Below are 16,747 nucleotides of genomic sequence, written 5' to 3' on the forward strand. Positions count from 1 at the left end.
CCGACAGTCTCCCGTTTCTGCTGACTGCCGTGATGACAGAATGGTGGATACAGCGGTCTAGATTGTGCCTAACGTTTGAGGCGAAAAGGCTGCGCAGCGAATACAGCGCGGTGAAGGGATGGGGACGGGTGTTAGAGGTCTTCAGGACAGAAATAATCCGCTATCAAATTAATTTACGTCAGGCGTTTCTATTTGGCAGCGAAAGCGCGCTCACTAAGCAAGCCTGATGTCGACATTTGCGAGCTATAAACCTATCGCCGTTCCAGTCAGGCCTGGAGTGGTTCTGGTGCCGAGGGCGTGGACTTTAACCTATTAGTAGTAGCTGATGAGGTTTTCCTGAGTAGTAGATCGCAGAAGAGAAGCGTAATCGCGGAGCTTCAGCGCGTCTCACGTTAGCGCAGTGCGCCCTCTACCGGACAAAGGCTAAATCAGCTTCACAATCGAGGCTAGATGAGAAAGCTGAACCCTTACTAAACTTTTCTACACTGGGCTACCTACGTTAAAGTACTTTAACCAACCTGATCATGCTGCTAGGCTGCAGCTGTATGTGTTGTAAAGGCAGTGCACTGAACAGGCGGGACCGGCGCGGGGCGAGCGTGCCTCGTCACGGTGGCGGGCGGGGCCGCGCAGGTGTGCAGGAGGGCGAAACCCCAAGCAGCGGGAAGCAGGTGAGTTAAGCCTGTTACTGGCCAGGCTTTAGAAACCGGGAACCCAGCGGCGCAGAAGCAGGTGAGTGAAACCTGTTACTGGCCAGGCTTTAGAAACCGGGAACCCAGCGGCGCAGAAGCAGGTGAGTTAAGCCTGTTACTGGCCAGGCTTTAGAAACCGGGAACCCAGCGGCGCAGAAGCAGGTGAGTGAAACCTGTTACTGGCCAGGCTTTAGAAACCGGGAACCCAGCGGCGCAGAAGCAGGTGAGTTAAACCTGTTACTGGCCAGGCTTTAGAAACCGGGAACCCAGCGGCGCAGAAGCAGGTGAGTGAAACCTGTTACTGGCCAGGCTTTAGAAACCGGGAACCCAGCGGCGCAGAAGCAGGTGAGTGAAACCTGTTACTGGCCAGGCTTTAGAAACCGGGAACCCAGCGGCGCAGAAGCAGGTGAGTTAAACCTGTTACTGGCCAGGCTTTAGAAACCGGGAACCCAGCGGCGCAGAAGCAGGTGAGTGAAACCTGTTACTGGCCAGGCTTTAGAAACCGGGAACCCAGCGGCGCAGAAGCAGGTGAGTGAAACCTGTTACTGGCCCGGCTTTAGAAACCGGGAACCCAGCGGCGCAGAAGTCCGTTTGATGTCTTATTTCCTAATGAACGAAAGCGGAATCCAAATAGCAAAAATAAAATGTTGTTATCGGCAGACAAAAGAAAAACGACCAGAAGTAATAAATGATTAGCTCTCGATGCTGGGTCAGTGTGCGTTTTTTGTTGGGTTTTTGCGCTTCGTGGGACGTGTCATACCACGTCTGGTGTTTGCCGTGTGTGTTGGGCTAGATTTAAAGCCATGCTATCGACCCCGTCCCATTTGGGCCTTCAGATGGAGACCTGCAGATCTGCTGGCGCAGTGTTTGACTAATGTGATACAGAGCCTCCAGCAGATGATGTCTTGCTGTCTGTGTGTCCTGACCTACTTGTCAAAGAGTCACAGGCTTGGAACAAATATGTCGAAAGTTCCGGCAAGACAAGTTTGAAACTCGCGATGTAGATTTTCTAGCAGTGACAGGGACTAGCTGGAGTTTATTTAGGCCAGAGGTTTTACTGCAAGCATTTTTACGAGATGCACTAAGGCAGCCGTTTGTCACCGGGACGTGCTGGTCAGGTGATCAGAATCACCCAAAGCACAAACGTTTGGTTTCCTAACCACAGAGCGACCAAACTGCTTAGAGCCTGTCTGAGTAAAAGAATGTGACCAGGTGAGAGAGACGGGTTTTAGCAGGGTGAGTCACTTCAGTTACCGTAAGTCTCACACGCACATTCTCCCATTTTACATTTAGTTAGGAAAGACACACCTTTGTTTGCTGCCCGTATAGACGCATGTGGGCAGCTCCACTCTTAAACCTGCACCTATCGCCTCCCTCGTGGGTCGTCGTGGTCACTGCACCCGAGCACATGCTTGGCTAATTTTAAACCACAGGCCTAGCATCCGAGACATCGGGCACACAGAGACTCTTCTCCAGAGTCCTAAGCGAAAAGTGTTAGTGTGCACATAATGAAGTGTTAATATGCTCCATCTGTCTGACTGGGCTCGTGGCCTCAAGCAGAAAGGTTTCTGTGGCTGAGCTTCCTGTCAAGCTGAGAGCAGGGCCGGTAACACAGCCACAATGCCAGCACTGCTCAGGATGCGCAGGCTGGGCCCGGCGGGCTCGGAGCGTCCTGACAGACGGCACGCATGCTGGGCGTGTGCACGCCTAGAGCCTGCCGGGTCACGGGTGGGGCACTACTGTTGCAGAGGTCAGACCAGTGTGTCCTCTTCCTCATCCTCATCCTCATGTCTGAGATGTTGGAATAGGCCGTTCAGTACCAGCAGGGCGTTGCTATGTCAACGACTGCTCCCCTCTCGTATGTTAAGGCCTGTTAATGAGCCACGTCTCTGGTGCTCACGTACCAGGAACGTTTAGAACGTCCCGTTACCTTCATGAGTGTCTAAGTTGGTGATTTGCCAACATTCTCCGTGTATGAGGATTCTTCAGATATGCGAGTTGTGTAACCAAAATCAAAGAAGAAGGAATTCACCTCCCTGTCTCAGTTCCTTCTCTGTACCACTAATGACTCAATGCCTGTCTGTCTGCCTGTCTGCCTGTCTGTCTGCCTGCCTGTCTGTGGCCAGGTTAGACAAGATCACCTTTTACGCAGGAAAAGGGACATTTCTGTTTTGGTGGAACTTCCTGTCCTTCTGAATGCTTTACTGGCATTCACGTCTAACAGCCGGCGCCAGCACAGCCGTTTCCGAGGAAGGTTTGTGTTACCCTACTGATGGCAGCGTCTCGGCTTCCTGAATCAGAACATGACAGCGAGAGCAATAGCCACCACGTGGAAGTGACCGTTACGGACAGTTCCCACCGCCAGACCCTACCCAGCAGACCACCACGGTCTCCTCGGGGCATGCTTGGTGACGGTCGCCATGACAACAGGCAGGGCCCTGACAGGAAGTGCCGGCTGTCCCGGAGCTTCACCAGAGTTCTGCATAAGAACCAGGACTACGTGTGCATCCGCGTGCAGGAATCCCGGCGGGAGCACCTGCCAGCCGAGTGGTGGAAAACGGGCGTGGCCTTCCTGTGGGCGGGGCTTAACCTGTTCCTCACTACAGTTATGATCACCATCGTGAACGACAGAGTTCCCGACAAGTCGACCAACCCCCCACTGCCGGATAAGTTCTTCGACTACGTGGCGCGGGTAGCATGGGCTTTCAGCGTGAGCGAGGTCATTGGCATGCTCCTGGTCTTCGCCTGGCTCACGCAGTGGCTCTTCCTCAAACACAAGTGAGGGGCGCTGTTCTCCTCTTCCTCTCGCTGCTCTGCTCTTCCTCATTACCTGACTCATGGTTTTACGTTGGTGCACTTCGTGTCCATACTGAGTGTTGCACAGTTCTTCTCACCTTTTATTCATGTTTGCAGAATTGTTGGATATAAATACACACTGCAGTTTAACAGGCAGACTGATGGAAAACGTCACTGTGTGTGTGCAGATCAATCGTAGGTAGGAGGTTCTTCTTCCTGATGGGCACCCTGTATCTGTATCGCATCATCACCATGTATGTGACCACCCTGCCTGTTCCCAGCATGCACATGGAGTGTGCCCCAAAGGTGAGGGTCACCTGCCGCTCCTCGGGAGGGTGGACCATTCATTTATTCATGTGTGGAAAACATAATCTCTCTCTCTCGCTCTCGCTCTCTCTCTCTCTCAGCTCTATAATAACTCAGTGGCCAAGTTGTCCCGTGTGGTGCAGCTGTTTTTAGGAGGTGGCTTGTCCATCACAGGCTCCCATATCATGTGTGGAGACTTTCTGTATAGTGGACACACCGTCATCCTTACCCTGACCTTCCTCTTCATCAGAGAGTGTGAGTGAACCATCATCATCATCATCATCATTTATGTGCTTTGTTTTGAGTCAGAGCTTCACCGCTAAACACTGAGCTAGCTAGCAAGACACGTGAACATTGTTAGCCTTGGCTGCAAAATTCCAAATATTTGAAGCTTCCAGTTTCACACTGTAGCTGTGGTGCTTTTGTGCGTTTCTAAAGCATTTTAAAAGGCTTCAGAAACGCACAATCACTCCTACGCAGCATAGAACCAGAGAGTAAAACAATTATTCCCAGAATCGAGGATTCAGACATCATGATGCAAGTGCAGCACTGTGTTCTCCAACAGCAGTGCTGCACTTCCAAGAGCTGATAAGGAGGAGAATGGGATCCTTCATCTGTGTCAGGCTGGTGTGTGGGGCGGTCCCGTGGAGTAGAGGGCCAGTGAGGCGTATAATACTACTATCAAACTAAATATAGTTAATCAATGTTTTTTTTGTTAAGGATAGTTGAGAAATACAGTAAATTACTCGTTTATAAGTGACACAACTAACTCTTCAACTCCTTGATTTCATTAAAACAAATTTTGTTTTTTTGGTCTGCCGTTGTTTGAGAAATAAACCGGAATTGGATTCAGTGATCTGACAGTTTTGCTGCATTTTACACGGTTTAGAAACCCCAACATTTTAAAGTGTAAAGATAATGTGCTTGAGAACCTCTTGGAATTTTCCTTTAAAGCAGATGTTTTAAACATATTTTAATGAAAAATCAAAAGGCATTTTACCAGTTGCTTTGTGTGTGTAAAGGATCCTAGGTTCACTGAATTTGCCTTGCTATCGTGCAGACTCCCCCCGTTCTTTGTGGTGGTATCACCTGGTCTGCTGGTTGCTAAGTGTAGTGGGCGTGGTCTTTATCCTGCTAGCCCACGAGCACTACACTGTGGACGTGGTAGTAGCCTACTTCATCACCTCACGCCTCTTCTGCTGGTACCACACCATGGCCAACAACCAGGTACAGAAAAACTACAAATCCCATTCCCTCTAGTACCACACCACGGCCAATAACCAGGTACAGAAAAACTACAAATCCCATTCCCTCTAGTACCACACCACGGCCAACAACCAGGTACAGAAAAACTACAAATCCCATTCCCTCTAGTACCACACCACGGCCAACAACCAGGATAAATAGAAAAACTACAAATCCCATTCCCTCTAGTACCACACCACGGCCAACAACCAGGATAAATAGAAAAACTACAAATCCCATTCCCTCTAGTACCACACCACGGCCAACAACCAGGATAAATAGAAAAACTACAAATCCCATTCCCTCTAGTACCACACCACGGCCAACAACCAGGATAAATAGAAAAACTACAAATCCCATTCCCTCTAGTACCACACCACGGCCAACAACCAGGATAAATAGAAAAACTACAAATCCCATTCCCTCTAGTACCACACCACGGCCAACAACCAGGATAAATAGAAAAACTACAAATCCCATTCCCTCTAGTACCACACCACGGCCAACAACCAGGATAAATAGAAAAACTACAAATCCCATTCCCTCTAGTACCACACCACGGCCAACAACCAGGATAAATAGAAAAACTACAAATCCCATTCCCTCTAGTACCACACCACGGCCAACAACCAGGATAAATAGAAAAACTACAAATCCCATTCCCTCTAGTACCACACCACGGCCAACAACCAGGTACAGACAAACTACAAATCCCATTCCCTCTAGTACCACACCATGGCCAGCAAAGGAAACACTCAGTATGGTACCACAACATAGCAAACCACAAGATAAACAGATCTCTTTCCTTCTGATACCACACCATAGAGCCGCCAGGTTTAAAAAAACTGTACCACAGCATATCAAACTTACAAAATAGATTGTTTGTATGTGTGTTGTGCCTGACATATTGAATATTGCTATATTACAGTAGTGTGGTATAAACAGTATATTATAATTGCAGATTACAGCTTGGCGGTTTGTTTGTTTGCTCTGACCTGGTCTTCAACACCCATCTCTCTCCGCAGTCTCTCAGAGACACTCCTTACAACTACCTGAACAGAGTGTGGTGGAACCACGCCTTTGGGTTTTTGGAGAGGAATGTCGGCGGCCCGGTTCCCTGCACCTTCTCCTGGCCCATTTCGCTGCCTGCAGCTTTCTCCAAGAGCCCATCTGAGCGGTACTCCAAAGTCCAGAGTACCCGGGAAGACTGAGGGCCCTGCACGCATATGTGTACATGCACACGCACACTGGACATCATAATGTGGCCGAGTTTAGTCACGCAGAAGTATTTCACAGATTGAGAGAGTGTGTGTGTGTGTGCGTGTGAGAGAAAGAGACAAAGCATATGCAGATCTGTGTGTGTGTGTGTGTGTATGCGTGCGCATAAATACCAAAAGGGCCTGAAAAAACAAAGCAAAACAAAGACTATGATCCAACAATCCAGAGGAGTGTGAATTCTGTAAGAGGAACGTGTGTGTGTGTGTGTGTGTGTGTGTGTGTGTGTGTGTGTGTGTGTGTGTGTGTGTGTGACCAACCAAGATTGCACACAAATCCAAAATTTCACTAATCCATTCAACTCTACTGCCTTGATCACATCCCACCTAACTGCCCCTAACTACCCTGTTCTGTTCAGATCTGCCCTAACCGCTGTGGTCGGCCCTCTCTCACACACGGCCCTCTGGCCTGCAGAGTTTTGCTAAAGGCACTTTGCTGCGATCACTAGGAAGAAAACCTGGTTTTACTTTAAATGTGTCCTCATGTGTCTGTTGATAAAAGTTGGGCTTTTCAGGTGGGGTTTTTTGGACTTTGGCCGTCAGAACTTTGTTGTGTTTACGAATGAAGATAAAGAACTTGCGTGAGCAGAGACTTGGTTATGTACACAATCTCCTCACAGGACTGTCCAACACATGGTACTGTTTTAGTCCTCTTATTAAAGTGTTTACTTGTTTATTTCCCTGCATATGTTAAAAAAAATACATTATTTTTGTAGAAGGACTGAAAAAAAGTATTTATTGGGGATACACTAGTATATTAATCGTCTCACTGGACTAACTTAGCAGTTTATTTATTTTTAATTTTTAGGGGTTTAATATTACAGAAATGTATAAGTCCTTCACACAAAGCAAAGTGCTTCTGAAGTAGTAGGAGGAGCCAGTTTATATATGAAACAGTAGATGTTTAACTCATGACATTCATTCACTGGGATTGTGAAGTTGAGCATGTAGATCAGGAGTACAGGTGAGTAACTGCAGAGTGCCCTCGTGATGTACACGAGGTTTCCAGAGAAACAGAACGTTTCGCACAGACGTCTTTCATCAGCCGTGCAAGCGAAGTACCTCTGCCCTTACAGGAGGAGGACGCCACTTCAGTTTCTAAGAAGCAGATGTTTAAATCAACATTTAATGTTCTGAGAGTGTAGATTTTTTTTCTTTGTTTGTCTCTTCACTGTTGCCATAGCAACAATAGACGGTGTAAACAGATGTCATTAATACAGTGTCCATTAGTATTAAAATGTCTTGCCGTTTGAAATGGCACATCCTCAGTTGTGATGGTCTCTCCAGTGTAAAGGTGATTACATGTGTGGCAGTAACACAGTAGACAAACTCCCACAGTGATGATGAAGAGGCATGGAGAATAATGACTGATCCTTTAATGGCTGTGTTCATATACTTACAACACAGTGCTTGCAGGCAAAATAAATAAATATAAAAATATTGTCATTTAGATCATTTATTTGAAAAGAAATAGGAAAAAAGTTCATATTAATTTAAAAACCACAACACTAAAGTTTTATCTTTGGAAGAGTTCAGGGGGCAGTATTTGATGGAACAGTTTTTTGTGTTGTCACCTGCCTCTACCAGGCTGCCACACTGCTATTGGGTGCCACTTTATGCCACTTGCAGACATTCAAGCAGCTTGCCCAGCTTTGATAGCTTGTGTTCATCCACCATTCTCTATCTCTTGATCAGAGGTGTTCAGACAGAAGTCCTTCATCAGTTGTGAAAGTGAATGAGAAGCACTTTCTGTTCGTCTGGAGACCTTGTGTGCTTCTCTGCACTGTTGAGTATCTCTACATATTTACTAGAGTACACTGTAGTTACTGGAATCTGCTGTGTGTGTTACACATTATAAACTGTAAAGTAGAACCTGTTATCGTGCATTACAACAATGTCATGTTCTTATGAACAATTATAATTATAGAATATTATACATTCTGAGTTGTTTTATAAGGTATTGTGCATGCAGCTATAACTACTGAGTAATTATACAGGCTTATAGCATTTTAAAGTGTTATATGTCATATAATGTCTTAAAATTGCACTTATAAATATTCATATGAACCGTTACTAAAATATGTTTATATTACTTTTTCTATCCACCTGTTGTTACCCCTTCTCTTAAAGGTAAGAAGGGTCTGATCAGCACAGCTGCCCGTGGACTCACAGCTGCCCCTGGACTCAAGCTGCCCCTGGACTCACAGCTGCCCCTGGACTCACAGCTGCCCCTGGACTCAAGCTGCCCCTGGACTCACAGCTGCCCCAGGACTCACAGCTACCCCTGGACTCACAGCTACCCCTGGACTCATGCTGCCCCTGCTGTCGTGTGAGCTCACCCGTTCTCGGTTCTCTCTATTCATCCACACAACTACGTTAAATTCTCTAACCAAACTGCTGTATTAAGCGTAATGTATAAAGGTTTTGGTATATAAGATTACCTATATGAAGTAAAAAATGTTTTCTGCAAAAAAAAAAAATAGTTGTGGGATTGTACAATAACGATGGGGTTGTGACTTTTATTTTAACGCTGGTAGGCTGTGAAACGTTGTCATATGTGATTTAGGTATGTGAATGTGTGACTGAATATTCTCTGAACACTGAATCCAAGAACAAGTTCCCTAAGGAGACAATAAAGTGTTTCCTATCAGTTGAGTACTTCAAGATGGGCAGATAGACAGAATGGTTCTAAACCACTCAGACATATTTGTCTATTTCAACAAAACAGTTTCTGCCATATAGATATCACCCAAACCAGTTCAAGACCATTCCTGAGACTCCAACCCCATTCTCAAGAATGTCTAAAAGTGTTTTATGATGGTGTCAAACACAAATACTGAGCTCAAAAAGTAGTACAACATGTTTTTCTAGAATCTATATGTAAACAGATTAAGAGGCATGTCCGTGCTGTGCTTGGGCTAGAATCCCGACCCAAAGTTAGTTGTCTGAAGACTAATTATTTTTCCAATGGAAGTTAATGCTGAAACTAATTTGAATTTAAATTAATTTTTAAATTAAAAGACATTTGGATTTTAATTTTAAACATTTTAATTTGGTTTTCATTTTCAGAACATGTTAACCACTTCAGCTTGACATGAACTCTAATAGCTATAGTGTGTCTGTCACCATGGAGATAACAATCTTGTTGTTTTTAATAATGTCAGGTAGATGATCAGAGGTGCCTCACTGTTTCCATTAAAGGCTCATAATTCGTACCACTGAGCGTTGATATTTTAATCATATTATCTATACGCAGTGACACTGAGGAGCAAGCTAATGTATGATATCAGTTTTAGCATTGATAAAGGATGCAAACATTGCATCTTTCAACTCATGCATCAGTAGCCATTTCTGTGGGAGGATTAGTTAGCCTGTCAATAGTAACAGGCAGAAGTAGACTAACGACGATGACGATGATGAAGAAACGAGAGCTGAGGCAAGGGAACTGTTTAGGTTAGCTCTAATCTGGACTTTCTCTGTGTGTCAGAAGTTTGGTTCCATAGAAATTCTCCATTAGTGGCTTTACGTGTTCTTGGCTACAACACAGACAAAAAAGACCAGGAAGGAAGAGAACGTTCTAGATCACAGGATGTGATCATATCCAGTGCCAATGTAAAAATGGACTTGAATGTACTGCACTCCTCTGCAGTGTGGATTTGTACAGACTAACCTCTGCTAGGAAATGTTTTTGTATGACCAAGTGTTGAAAGAATGTCATTCTAATGCGATATCTTAACATCAACTAAAGATGGTTGAAGCTGAAAGAGCAACAAATTCTGTTTACTTTGTGTAATTGGCAAAGATAATAATTTGGGGTTTTCGTCATAATCTACTAAATATAATCCCTATGCATTACAATCACCCTGTTTTAGATTACGCAAATCTCTGAAAGCAAACTAAAGATGGTGATTCATCCCTTAAATTATTACAGAGCTACAGACATGTTTGGACCTGACACACTATTACTGAAAAGGTTTAACAGGTATATTTCTGCTCCATTGATGGAGGTTATTCATAGATCTATAAATGTTGGGGGCTTTACACGGGCCAAAGTCAGCCATAACACCACCACTATTTAAACATGTAGCCAATCAGACGTTTAACTAGAGAGTCATTAGTACATTACCTATTCTACTGAAGGTAACTGAAAAATATTAAGTTGAACGACGTATCCACCTATGGATGGCACTTTATGGAGCTTGGGTTTACAAACATCCAACTGCCTGTTTGTGGAGAACATCAACTCTAAACTGAGGAGGGCTATTGGAGACATTTCTACATTGATAGCTTTTCATTTGGCCCAGTTGATTGTGGCATCCTTGTTCCTAATCCTTCACTGTTTATTTTCCCCAGCTGCTATTAAGAGGGTAAAATATTCTGTAGAAGGTCCTGAAAGTTAAAGTGAACTGTTATTGCCCGTTAATTGCTGTGTTGATGTTCCTCAAGGATTGATTCTGTGAGCGCTTTTATTTACCCAGTTTGTTGGGACCTTGAAGTACAACTGAATGGGATGATATGATTTATGTATATGCAATATCTAAATAGCAGGCTGCATGTAATCATACTGCAGTGACAGTTCGTCTTACAGTGGCTTTAAGGAGGCTTGTTTTCACATTTTAGACAGACAACTCCATACTAATTGGGGAAAAAAAATCTCCCTGGGCTCAAGACCAGCGTACAACACTTAAACCTAAACAGTCAGTTTAGCATCAGATTCCCAAGGTGTCAGATAGGAAGCCCAAGCCGGGATAAGCAGCTCGGATTTACAGATACACGCCTCACGCTGCAGTCTTGCTGCTCAGCTGATGGTAGTCACTAGATCAGAGGCCAGAGGTGTTGTCCCTGTGAGAAACACGTCCTCTGGACAGTCATCTGAGTTTTTCCATCACTTAATTTACACACAGTCTTAGTGTTCTTGTCTGTTTTATACCTGCCTAGGAACTAGTTGAAAATTAGCCAAGTTAGCTAAACATTTCCAGAAATGCTCATTACTCAGGGTGGTGGGGCCTCTGTCCTAACCCACCCATCTGGTGAGGGCCAAATCCTCCCTGAGCTAAGCGAGGTGTGTTGAACGCCAACCCCTGCAGTAACCCTGTACTGAAGCTGCAGATAAGATGATCTGCACAGCTCAAGGTAGTCAGAAGGTAAACACGAACATGACATTGCTTGAGGATTTGAATGGGTCATTAACACATGAATCACCCAAGCAGGACAAGAGCAGCTGTTCTGCCTCTGAAAGCTCCACCCTGAAGACAGCAAGACTACAGCCATTAATCTGCATAACCAAACCCACCTGAACTCCACCTTTGTTCTGCAACCTGCCTTATGAGTTCACCTTAAAAACTATTTACAGGAACCCAGTAAAACTTGTTAAAAGCCTTTTAATTCCTTTATGCATCAAAGTTAATCCTACAAAAGGATAACTGATATTCTGTAGTTTAAAATCTAAATAAAAAACCCACCAGATTTACAAACGTCTGTGTCTGAAGTATGGGGGAGGTGTGAAGAGAAGGTGAACGGTCAAAAGGTCACAGCAATGAGTGCACAAAGTGTTGGTGGTCAACAAAAGAGCGCAAGTGTCCCACAAATAATAAATTATTCTAATAAACATTAAGTGCTATGTGATGTGCAAATGTTTTTGTGCTCCAAACTGACAAACCAAGTGGCCGGATGAAGCAGTGGTGTATGGGAGAACTCTGTCACATGGCTATGATGGGACAGACGCGACCAAGGCCGCAGCAGACGAGTCAACCATGATCGAAGGGCGGTTGGGCGTGGTCACCGTGTGCATGTGCACGAGCGTGTGCTGGGAGGCGTATTCTGTGCTCGGACGGTTTGCACCCTCAGATACGGGCTGGAGTTCAGTGTCCTGGTCTTGCACCGGCAAGAGACGCCATCATCTGTCAGAGAGTGAACAAGAGCGCCCTCATAAGTTTCTCAGAATCGCACCAATCGCAGGTCCGTGTGCTTATGTTCAGCCCAGCTGGCAAACAGCAGTGAGCTCAACAAGTCCACCTGGGTCAGGATTTTAAAGAACCACCTCCAGCATGCGAGGACCGTCAACTGACCCAGTCCACTGCAGTCCCATTAATCCAGTCCCCATTGACCCAGTCTACTTAGAGCCATGCAGGCAGCTACATCCTCTAAAAGCACCCGATTTCCTGCGATGAGGGTGGACATTACGTCGGGCGGAAGCACAGCACTGGGCTCGTGTCTGCCAGTGGTGATCGAGGGTCCAGGGGACAGGCATTACACTCGACGCACTCCTAGACCTTCTCCTGCTTTCTTGTTCTTCTTCCCCTGTTCACACCCCCCACACACACACCCTCTTAGGAATAATCATTATGCTAGTGTATGTGACTCTGGGAATTCAGGGCTGGCAGTACTGATGTGTTTGTTTAGGAGTGGGTTTGATAGCTTTAGTGTTTCAAACACTATGGACTAGAGAATAATGTTAAAAATATCCCATCATGTGTATATGCTCACATATGAGTACAGCTGCCTGCACATACGCATGTATGTGTGTGTGTGCTTGCGTGATTCTCCCTGGCAGACCACCTGGGTAGAGGTGTGTGTGCGGCTCTTTCTCCCTGCATGCCAGCTCATAGTACTGGGCCTTTTCCTCTTGGGGCAAAGCACGCCACTAAAAACATTTTATAAACTGGAATAAGAACAGAGTTTGAATAGTTGACCAGTTAGAGGAAACATTAGGACTGGATGTATCGGTACCCCACCCGTGCGCCACCCTCACAGGTCTGCAGCAGTCCAAGATCTCCATCTTCACCACACCACGCAGGTGCTGGTGGGTGACTGGTACCAGCAGATCAGGTGCCGAACCCACACAGACCTTTCTGGATTAAATTTCATACATTTCAACATTAGAGCAAAATGGTTCTGACTGATGCAAAGTGCTGAATCATCTTTGCAGAGAAGATATGGACTGAAACTCCTCAGCTAACTATCTGGTTAATTAGAGTAAAGCTGAGCTGTTCTTCAGGCTGGAACACACAAACCTTCTTTTCCCTCATGAAGAGCATAAAGGAGTTGAGAGGTTTTTAACACGTCTCCTCGCAGAACTCACACACACACCTACGGGGGGTTATAACTACTTCCTTATTTTAAATTATAAAGACCCACAGAGAGCCAGGCGGTCGAGAGAGAGAGAGAGCGAGCGAGAGAGAGAGAGAGAGAGAGAGAGAGAGGGGGGGGGGAGAGGAGAGAGAGAGAGGGGGGGGGAGAGAGAGAGAGAGAGAGAGAGAGAGAGAGGAGAGAGAGAGGGGGGGGAGAGAGGGAAGGGGGAGAGAGAGAGGGGGGGAGGGAGAGAGAGAGAGAGAGAGAGAGAGAGAGAGAGAGAGAGAGAGAACAGCTCCAATAGTTCTCATTTCTCTCTGTAATAAAGGAACAGGCACTGCCGTAGCGTGGGCGAGGGTGCAGGGTAAGTGCAGGTTCCCGTACGCCATCAGCAGAGACACACGATGGACAGGCTGAAGGAGAACAGGGACATTTACACAGCCAGTGACCTCAGGAAGCAGAAGTCCTTATCCTCACCTTCACAAGAGGACATGGTTTGGACCGCCTGCCCCCGCCCACTCCAGACTCATATATAGTCCAGAACGTCAGACACAGTCAGTACCCGACAAGTGAGAGAGAGGGAGAGTGCGAGAGGGAGAGAATGAGAGAGAGCGCGAGAGAGAGAATGAGAGAGAGCGCGAGAGAGAGAGAATGAGAGAGAGAGAGAGAGAGAGCGTGAGAGAGAGAGAATGAGAGCGCGTGAGAGAGAGATAGAGAGAGAGTGTGAGAGGGAGAGCGCGAGAGGGAGAGAATGAGAGAGAGCGTGAGAGAGAGAGAGAGAGAGAGAGCAGGAGAGAGAGAGAATGAGAGAGCGTGAGAGAGAGAGAGAGAGCGTGAGAGGGAGAGCGCGAGAGGGAGAGAATGAGAGAGAGCGTGAGAGAGAGAGCGCGAGAGAGAGGGAGAGAGAGAGAGCGCGAGAGAGAGGGAGAGAGAGAGAGCGCGAGAGAGGGAGAGAGAGAGAGCGCGAGAGTGAGGGAGAGAGAGAGAGAGAGAATGAGAGAGAGAGAATGAGAGAGCGTGAGAGAGAGATAGAGAGAGCGTGAGAGGGAGAGCGTGAGAGGGAGAGCGCGAGAGGGAGAGAATGAGAGAGAGCGTGAGAGAGAGAGAGAGAGGGAGAGAGAATGAGAGAGCGTGAGAGAGAGAGAGAGAGAGCGTGAGAGGGAGAGCGCGAGAGGGAGAGAATGAGAGAGCGCGCGAGAGAGAGGGAGAGAGAGCGCGAGAGAGAGGGAGAGAGAGAGAGCGGGAGAGAGAGAGAGCGCGAGAGAGAGGGAGAGAGAGAGCGCGAGAGAGCGGGAGAGAGAGAGAGCGCGAGAGAGAGGGAGAGAGAGAGAGCGTGAGAGAGAGGGAGAGAGAGAGAGAGAGCACGAGAGAGGGAGAGAGAGAGAGCGCGAGAGAGAGGGAGAGAGAGAGCGCGAGAGAGAGGGAGAGAGAGCGAGAGAGCGCGCAAGAGGGAGAGAAAGAGAGAGCGCGAGAGGGAGAGAATGAGAGAGAGCGCGAGTGAGAGAGAGAGAGCGCGAGTGAGAGAGAGAGAGAGAGCGCGAGAGAGAGAATGAGAGAGAGAATGAGTGAGAGAGAGCGTGAGAGAGCAAGTATAAACACTCAGTATAAACACTCAGTATAAACAGTATAAACACTCAGTATAAACAGTATAAACACTCAGTATAAACACTCAGTATAAACAGTATAAACACTCAGTAGAAACACTCAGCGCCGCGGCAACTCGCAGAGACAGGTGGCTGTAGGGGTCGGAGGGCAACATCAGGCATCCTGTGCAGTGCATCATGGGATAAGGCTGGCCTCCTTCACACACCTCCCAAAACGTAATAATCCCAGGTGAGAGATCAGGTGCAGTCCAAACACCAGACGCGTCCAGCTGATTTTGTGCTACTTTCAGTCCACATTTCTTTAACTTAGTGTGAACTGTTTAATCAGACCAGAGGAGCAGTCACACAGGGAGTCTGATCTACCTTTGTGGGGAAAGCGCATGTCTGTTCCGAGAACACCACGCAAGTGGCAAACAAAAATAAATATATATATTTAAAAAAACAAAGTTATGAGGTGAACACAGACAACATTATCTTGAACAGCTCAGAACAGGTCCTCATATGTAAACAGTTTCTTAATATTTATTGTGCAATAGTCAACCAGAGACACCGCGGATTTTAACAAAAACACAACAAAACGGTACATTCAAACTCAGAGGTTTCTGATTCAGAGCCTAATTCAACAAAAGCTCACGTATGTATCTCGCACAAGACTCATTCTTTCGATTTTCAAAAGAATCAATTAACAGCAAAGAGATTTAAAAGATTGAAAACTAATGATTGGTTCCTTTTGGCTTTAGCGTCGAGTTTTTGTGTGTGTGTGAGAGGGAGGTGAAGTCTCACAGAGAGGATTATTGTTCCCTGTTGTGACTTAACCTGAATGTTTCGGCAGTTTCGCGGCAGTTCAGTGCTGACCGCAAATAACCCTCGTACAGGCGCGTCACGTACAGGCGCGTCACGTACAGGCGCGTCACGTACAGGCGTGTTACAGGCCATCAGGTGCACTCACTGGGAAGGCGCTGCTCCCAGCGCTGTATTGGGATTTCCGTTTCGATCTCCGCGAGATCAGCCTCCCCCGCAGTGTCTGCTCCTGCGGCGGCAGACCTTCATCTTTAAACGGAACGAGCTCGTCATCGGCACACAGAGCCTCGCACGCCTCCCACCTGGGCAAGTCTGAGCCAGGGAGCTTTTGGAGCGCGAGTGTTTTAGGTTACATCAGAGCAGCAAACGTGTAAAAACATCCAGAAAGCTCCGGTGGCCTGGTAGTCTCCAGTAAACGTCCTAAGGCGCACGACCGTGTTTAGTGTCCTCGAGGACGCAGTTGTGAACTAAACACAGACTTGCACGTGGCATTAAGATCTTTACACACGCCAGACAAACGCCCACATCACAGCCACCGTCTCACGCGCTCTTATTGCCTGGTTGGTGGCCAGCACGCAGACGCTGTAGTATCAGTAAGGCACGTGAGAAAGGAACTCACGCTCCAGGAGTGGAGAAGCACGTGGAGTGAGCGGGGCAGAGCGTACCAGGATTGCGCGCGACTGTATGGTTTACATCATGTCTCTAGTGCCCATGAACCGTCTTAACGGAAGAGCAGGGATCAATTAACCCCACCCTACTATGTGATTACTGAACCCTGGGCCAGTTTTAACCACTGTAGCTTATTCTAATAAGAATATTCTAATAATGAGAACGGTAAAACAGCCTCTCCCAACCCCCAAGTGAAGTAGCTTCAGTCAGGGTTCAGCACATCGTTACTGGAGACAAACGCCATCTTTAACTAGTTTATTCTGTGGAAAAGGTTTCCACTACCACAAGCACT

General features: G+C 46.7%; 1 protein-coding gene across 6 annotated transcripts; it reads left to right on the forward strand.

Annotated features, from left to right (window-relative positions):
* The first annotated feature begins 612 nt into the window (after positions 1-612).
* On the forward strand, positions 613-11,822 carry sgms2b (sphingomyelin synthase 2b). 6 transcript variants are annotated; one of them, XR_014119166.1, is made up of 7 exons: positions 613-668; positions 2,816-3,467; positions 3,674-3,791; positions 3,893-4,046; positions 4,852-5,018; positions 6,062-8,095; positions 8,441-11,821. XR_014119166.1 is itself a non-coding variant. In XM_026996492.3 (5 exons), the coding sequence occupies exons 1-5, from the start codon at positions 2,962-2,964 to the stop codon at positions 6,245-6,247; spliced, it is 1,131 nt and encodes a 376-aa protein (XP_026852293.2). In that variant the 5' UTR covers positions 681-2,961; the 3' UTR covers positions 6,248-8,417. The 6 variants fall into 6 exon arrangements, 1 of the variants encoding a protein (XP_026852293.2); XR_014119167.1 differs by lacking the exon at positions 613-668 and having other exon boundaries at positions 681-3,467; positions 6,062-6,266; positions 8,006-8,095; positions 8,441-11,822; XR_014119165.1 differs by lacking the exon at positions 613-668 and adding an exon at positions 681-1,217.
* The last annotated feature ends 4,925 nt before the right edge of the window (positions 11,823-16,747 follow it).

This window comes from Electrophorus electricus, chromosome 21 (assembly GCF_041902795.1).
Source record: "Electrophorus electricus isolate QZ-2024a chromosome 21, ASM4190279v1, whole genome shotgun sequence".
Lineage (NCBI taxonomy): Eukaryota > Metazoa > Chordata > Actinopteri > Gymnotiformes > Gymnotidae > Electrophorus > Electrophorus electricus.

Excerpts from the sequence above, each read along its gene's own strand:
- sgms2b (XM_026996492.3), top strand. The coding sequence starts at position 2,962 with ATGGCAGCGTCTCGGCTTCCTGAATCAGAACATGACAGCGAGAGCAAT. Across the intron at positions 3,468-3,673 it reads TGGCTCTTCCTCAAACACAA|ATCAATCGTAGGTAGGAGGT; the intron begins GTGAGGGGCGCT and ends GTGTGTGTGCAG. Across the intron at positions 5,019-6,061 it reads ACACCATGGCCAACAACCAG|TCTCTCAGAGACACTCCTTA; the intron begins GTACAGAAAAAC and ends CTCTCTCCGCAG.